At 42.7% G+C, this 6905-nt stretch overlaps 2 protein-coding genes across 3 annotated transcripts in view; one reads left to right on the top strand and one right to left on the bottom strand.

Annotated features, from left to right (window-relative positions):
* Positions 1–2709: 2709 nt before the first annotated feature.
* LOC311042338 (transmembrane protein 276-like) lies at positions 2710–4365 on the bottom strand. The gene is made up of 2 exons (XM_084053018.1): positions 4136–4365; positions 2710–3302 (listed from the first exon to the last, which is right to left on the bottom strand). Exons 1-2 carry the CDS (start codon positions 4226–4228, stop codon positions 2775–2777), a joined length of 621 nt encoding a protein of 206 aa, XP_083909144.1. The 5' UTR covers positions 4229–4365; the 3' UTR covers positions 2710–2774.
* A 561-nt stretch (positions 4366–4926) lies between these two features.
* The window catches only part of cep72 (centrosomal protein 72), a 9649-nt gene continuing 7670 nt past the window's right edge, over positions 4927–6905 (top strand). For both annotated transcript variants that reach the window (XM_084052899.1, XM_084052898.1), the window contains exons 1-4: positions 4927–5008; positions 5713–5840; positions 5943–6135; positions 6779–6887. In XM_084052899.1, the coding sequence (XP_083909025.1) occupies positions 4933–5008; positions 5713–5840; positions 5943–6135; positions 6779–6887 (506 nt within the window). In that variant the 5' untranslated portion in view covers positions 4927–4932. The remainder of the gene's footprint in view (positions 5009–5712; positions 5841–5942; positions 6136–6778; positions 6888–6905) is intronic.

The raw sequence follows: 6905 nt of genomic DNA, 5'->3' as shown, positions 1-6905 counted from the left end.
CCTTCATTTAACTCCCAGCGCTCTCCAGCATTCACATTAAGCGTCACGTCCCCACTGCTTACCTGTCACAGACCTCCCATCCTCAGGTAATGTCGGTCCGATGCTCCGTCTTGCATTTGTCTTTTCTGCTCTGTTCTCAGTGACAAAACCCCGCCATGCAGCAGCCCCTCTCCTCTCGGCTGCAGCAGCATCCTTGCTCTGCCTCCACAGCTCCTCTGTTAATCCCCCCCCTCCCCTCCCCTCCCCACCTCATCCCCCTGCTTCATCCACAGGCTGCTATTACAGCGGGCATGCTCAGTGCAGCTCCCCGCTCCTCTGCAGTGGTGAAGCACTGGTGTTTGGGAGAGTGATTGGTGGTGCGGAGGGGCTTACACTGGCAGTGGAGGAGATGAGGCAGGGGGTCCTGCATCTCACGGACACTCACGTGATGGAAGGTCAAGCAGCTTCGTCTGATAAGTAACAGGACAGTAGATGTGGACCAGGACAATACAGTTACCATATGCCTGGTATGATGCGTATCGTATGTGACATTGACATATTCACTGACTCAAGTTCTGTGGACATAGTCACTTTATTCTGTGGACAATGTCGTTTTTTTGTTTGTGAACAACAATTATAAATAACGCCGTTAAGAATGTGCCACGGGAAACATCCTGTCAAAAATGTATACCTTAAGGATAAAATCCTTGGATGAAGTTAATTAAATAATTAATTTTCAGTTAATGTTGTTTTAGCTCATTATGGCTCTGAAAAGACATAAATATCAGTGAGTAAGCTCTGTCAATGGTCTCCAGAATGCCCTTAGTCAACTGCTTCAATAGTTTTGTACAGAGCATCGTTGTAGAGCCTTGCAGACAATGCAGCAGAAATGCTGATGCAGCATCAACTCAGAATCAATCCAAGGAAAATTACCATCTTGCAAGATGTGCCCAAAAGAACAACATCCTTAAGGCTTTTAGTGACATAGAAATATATGATCCAAATCATCCAATACTAAATAGCGGCTGATTGAATTGCACCATAAAGGATGAAATGTACACTGAGACATATCAATAGATATGATTAGTTTATGCCCTGGGCCACTGCAGAGTGCAGATCTTTACCTGGTAGTGAAAGTGCTGAGGCTGCAGTAAGCAGGATGGGGAATGAGAGGTGACAGCCTGTTTTGGAACCCTGAGCACATTCTCACCCACTGGAGATATTGGCACACAAACGTGCTTGGTGTATTAAGAGCCGTACAGTGAGTACAGGCTGCTGCATGCTGGGAAATGTGCATGTTGGAAGTAACACTGGGTTCCTGGCAGTGTTACTCACAGTCAAACCGAGGAGCTTCATAAATATTATGAAATAGGTCTGGGCAATTTACAGAATATATGTATATATAATTTGTTTTTCTTATATCCATGAATCGACACGAAAAAAGTCGAATGGATTTTTAACCAATTTCAATCAATTACCCAATTAACCAATCATCAATTGTAATTACCATTAACAAATCATCAATTGTAATTACCATTAACCAATCATCAATTGTAATTTCTACAACATTCAAATAGAATTCCTTCCAATGTTATAATCGTGCCTGACTCTCCTGTTTCACTCATAAATATGCCACGATGCAGAAGTTAGATGCTCTCGAATTGCCATTTCATCTCGACTTAAAATATCATTCATTCATTCAATACAATATGCAACATAGAAAACAGAGTGTGCAAGTTACTGCATCAATTCAAGAAAGTCTTACAACGCTGCAAAATCCAGAGTGTTATTTTTATTTTGTATTTACATTTTTACTTATAGTAACACTCTGGATTTTTCAGTGTATGTGCTATATATGCTGCTGCTTTCCATTGTAGCTGACTAATCAGGGGCTGATTTAGACCTAGATTTTAAGTCGTGAAATGGTCCATGGTGACAATAGTGGTCAAGACCAATGTCGAGGAAACAACTTCATATTTCCTTGACAACGACGTAGAAGTCCGCTGACCACGCATGCTGTACTAGCACTGGTACCAGGATTCTATTTGGACCTAATAGGCATGTGGTCCTTTAGGACGCTGGTCCCAGTAAGTGCACCAGTGATTGTTTACTTCCGCATCACTGGCCAAGCCCTCATTATCGAAGAACCCTGTATCTTACCAGAACGTTAGATGCATGCACGCACCTGTTGACCTTCCTTCATTGGAACACAGTTCCAATGAAGGAAATCCAACCAACCAGTATACCGCACTTCATTATTACATGTCTAATGTTTGCAGAGATTTGCATTTCGTAGGGAGTCCTTGTAATAATAATCTGCTTTGTTCAATTAATGGCTTGTTTTCCATCGAGAGACTCACCTCTTAAGTTAGAATATGACATCAACACATTGGTTAGAACTGCTTTAACAAAGCCCTGAAATGTGTGTAGGTCACCAACTCTGTCAGTAGTTAAACACAGTGCATAGATAAATTACTGTTAATGACTAATAATAATAATAATCACACAACACCATGTGAAATAAATAAAAAATCACCTCCTGGTGCTTGGGTGGCGCAGGGGTAAAGTACCTGTTTCAATCCACCGCTGTGCAACCGGCTAGCTCTATTTTATACTTTGTCAGACACTGGGGTTGCCCAGTGTAAATAGCCAATCTAAAAGCTGTAACTGAGCTTGTAGATCGGCTATTTTCGTTTTTGAAAGTTTGCGCCTACGGTACTATGACATGCCCAAAATAGGGACACCAGGTTGAAAGTAGCTAAAGCTAAAGCTTTAGTATGCGCTATGCTGGATACTCAGTCCCATGCTGTTACTTCCAGCAGAAGCTTGTGAAGGGCCTGTGTGGAGGCCCAGCATCCCACTGACATGCAGCCTTTCAGCAGACATTTGAGCAGTCCTTCGGCGGCGGCTGGAGAAATGAGCGAACCCAGGGCTTTGGCTCCGGCCCTGGGGGCCACCAACGAGGACAGACTGAGGGCCACGCCACCGAGGGCCCCTAAAGCGTTACCGGCGAACAGACACACCGTCAGGGAGCAGGACACGGACGACAGCGCCAGGCAACGGGTCATCAGTGTCAGCGCGTCGGAAGACAGCCAATCGCACAGTCCCAGGAAGAGGCAGGAGCCAATCAGGAGGAGGTGTGCCGTGTTGTGGTCTTCGCTGAGCCACAGGAAGCCGAAGGAGAGCAAAGGTGAGGCCAGAACCTCGCTGGCCCACTCCATGTCAGACTGGACTGAGCTCAGGTAAGGGATGGAGGCAGGCAGGAGACTGAGGCCAGCAGACAGTCCAAGCAGAAATATACCTACTGAGGGAGCTCTGTGGTCCTGCAATGAGAGAGAGAAACATAAAGGCATGTAATACAGTGATTCTCAAACGTTTTTAATTTCAAAACTCATAGACTCTCAGAATTACAGACCTGTGAGACCTTACCACTGCTGTAATATCACCTAAAAGCAATGGCAGGCTAGATTCAGTCAAAACTAGCATCCCAAGAATAATAGTGTGGCAATTTGAAGAAATACTCTGTTACAAGTAAAAGTCTGGAATTCAAAATGTACTTGAGTAAAAGTACAAAAGTATTGGCATCAAAATGTACTCAAAAGTGGCAAAAGTATAAAGTACACATTATGCAGAATGTCCCATTTCACAAGTTTTCAAATGTATAAAATGTATAAAAATCTTTTGAAAATAGCAGATCTACAAGCTCACAATGAGTCGCATCAAATGGCCGAAATGTATATAGGGCTGAAGTGGGTAGGCCTATATGTATGTTTTGTAATAATAATCTACAAAGTAACTAGTAACTGAAGTTTTCAAATAACTGTAGTGGAGTAAAAGTTTAATATTTGCCTCTGAGATGTAGTGGAGCAGAAGTAAAAGTATTGAAATTGGAAGTACTCCAGTAAAGTAAAAGTGCCTCAAAAAGTACAGTCAGTGCTTGAGTACATCATGTACTTGTTTACTTTCCACCACTGCGTAGTACAGGGTCATCATTTCTCAATGGAAGAGTACGGTGACCACCTTCAACCACTGCAGTAGATCTGTGATAGTTATATTATATTCTAAAGTTAAACACATATACTCTACCATCAGGTTTGTGAAAACAACGTTTTTATTTGTTAAAATACATCAGTGCTGTTATAAGCCTTAAGCCTACCTTAAAGAGATGGTATGATGAGTGCAGAGCAGTGGCACACAGAGTGGCATTGGAACACACTGTGATCCAGTCTGTTAATGTGCAGGATGCCATTTGATCACACACTCATTCACTTTACCACAGTTCTGTTAATATACGGAGCCAACAGCCGTTGGATGGATTAATAATGAATATTGATTGAGTCCAACAACAACAGGCGTGGCATCAAACTGTACAGAACCCACTGAAACATACACATCAGTGTCACATATCGCTGATAAACATCAACACTATTGCTGCTGCTGCTGCTGCTGCATGACTTTGTTTTGTCACGTGACAGAGAGAAACACGGATATGGCCACTGCGCATGCTCCGGAGTCAGTGTTGCCATGTAGGCTTATTATAAGCGACTTTGGCCTTCTTTTTCTGTAAAGTTGCTTGTAAAACATTGGTGGTTTCGTTTTTTCGGGATGGTTTCTAAAGAGTGTACTTGCTTATTTAGGCTTGCTTCCAAAATATTTAATTATTGTTTAAACCAGTGGTTCTCAAATATTTTCATGCTTTGTGCCAGGGTCAGGGAGCATTTACGTTGTCAGAATGTATCAAAAAATATTCCAAATATTCCACATTTTAGTTTTTGAAATAGATGATCTACACGCTCACAATGCGTTGCATTGCAACGCGTTGTGAGCTTGTAGATCGGCTATTTTCAATTAGACCGTTTACTTTAAATTGCTCTGGTGGGCTTGTTTTCCTGGACCTTGTTGCCCATTTCTCTCTCAAAATATGGCAACACTGGCTCCGGAGTTCGAAAAGTAATGGCGGCTGAGCGCTTGACAACCATAACAGAGGCATGGATACGGGAGAGATTACAGCTAAAACTTCCACATCTCGGTAAGACGCTGCTTTCTTTCATCATGCAACATGCATGCAAACTGCACAGAGGCCAGAGTCTGGAACGTTACGTCGCCCAAACACCAAAGACGGGCCATAATTGTGTAACACAGGCTAATAAGGCTAATGGCTAACGTTAATCTGTCGATCATATTAATGCCTGCATCACAGCAGACTCAGATCCTAATAATGCGCTTTATCTTTATGATCATGATGACAATGCTGTGCAATCATCAGTGCTTCTCAAAGTGGGGTCCCTATACCCGGAGAGCACCACAGGACAGGGGTCCGCCTTGGTGTGGTGCCAGGGGGTCCCCAGCAAAAATGTGGAAGAGGTTAAAACACTCATAATACCCAATTAGCCTTGGATCAAGGCTATCATAGTATGTAATTTTTTTCGATTTAGATGTTTGTATAATATGCAAATATCAAAATCAATAAAATAGTTATTGATAAAATATACATTTTTTAAAATGATAAAATGTGATAGGCTTGATCCAAGGCTAATGCCCAATTAGATTTTTTGGCTATTCGAAAATAGCTCAGCTATTTCAGAAAGAAATGTTCTCCTTTTGGGGGGTCTCTTCTCGCTCAAAATCTTTTCAGTGGGACCACATACATATCAATTTGGGCGTCCTCGACAATGAAAATGTTTGCGAACCCACTGGTTTACATTATTATAACACTGGTGTTGTTGTTAACAGGAGATGTCAGGTCGCTCAGCCTTCCAGGGACATACGAGGAGAAGATCAGACATCTCGGAACGGCACTGAGAAACTTCGTACGTCTGAAGAGTGTGGACCTGTCCTGCAATGGGCTTACTTCTGTTGAGGTAAGCGCTCTCCCAAGACCTGTGGACAGATCTAATGATGCTACAAAATAAAATATATTTAAAAAAAAAAGGTGACACTTTGTTTTCTGTGTTTCTCCTCAGGGGTTGCTTCACTTGAAGATGCTGGAGAGACTTAACCTGTATTATAACTGCATATCGTCCGTCAAGGAGGTCAAAGGGCTCTGTAAGCTCCCAGCATTGAGGGAACTGGACCTCAGACTTAACCCTCTGACTAAAAACGACCCTCACTACCGCCTGTACCTGGTGCATGCCATGCCCAACCTTCGCAAACTAGGTGAGCGAGACCCACGTTCAATATTTTCATTATGGTAAAGGCTTTAGTTAGATCGCTATTCCTTATTTAGTCACCTCTTAGACCAAATCCTAACGTCAACATTATGTCTCCTTTGCGGTGCCTGGTGATCGTGTTGTGGTACAGAACCACAAATATCGGTGTCGGCTTTTCTCATGTTTGCACTACCTCAGTGGTTCTCAACCTTTTCAGGCCGTGACCCCCCAAAAATAATCATATTTGAACTGGGGACCCCCCACCCCAATAAGCATTCAATTTCGACTCAGTTCCATAGATAAATATTATGAAAATAGCAGATCTACAAGCTCACACAACGGCGTTGTGCGCTTCTAGATAGGCTATTTTCAAAAATTTGGCCAATGTTTGACCAGTTTTTATAGTATAGTTTGTTGATTACTTTTGATGCAGTAATGGTCTTTTTCTTTTAGGTCTTCAGAGTCCTTAAATTTATATTTCACTGTCATCTGTGGACCCCCCCCCCCAAAAAACTCACAGGTTGAGAAACACTGCACTACCTACACTGTCTCTTTCACAGCTTTCTCTATCCGTCTCAATAAATGTAAAACATGAATGGACAGACAGTGTGTAGCATGTTCTGTTTTGAAACGTGTTCTGTGTTTTCCAGACGATTGCCCAGTTAGAGACACGGAGCGCAAAGCTGCCATCATGCAGTTCTCCTCTGACCTTCTACCTCATCAGAAGAGCCAACTCGTGAGCCAGGCACCTGATCACAGGTACAGATCATTTAATAT

The sequence above is a fragment of the Gymnoscopelus microlampas genome, assembly GCF_963454915.1.
Source record: "Gymnoscopelus microlampas genome assembly, chromosome: 3".
Taxonomy (NCBI): Eukaryota; Metazoa; Chordata; class Actinopteri; order Myctophiformes; family Myctophidae; genus Gymnoscopelus; species Gymnoscopelus microlampas.
The sequence above is the reverse complement of the archived record's forward strand: the minus strand, read 5'-3'. Positions and strand labels throughout refer to the sequence as shown.

Coding starts and splice junctions, on each gene's coding strand:
- LOC311042338 (XM_084053018.1), bottom strand. CDS start 4,228: ATGGCATCCTGCACATTAACAGACTGGATCACAGTGTGTTCCAATGCC. Junction 3,303..4,135: donor CATCATACCATCTCTTTAAG/GTAGGCTTAAGG, acceptor CTCTCATTGCAG/GACCACAGAGCTCCCTCAGT.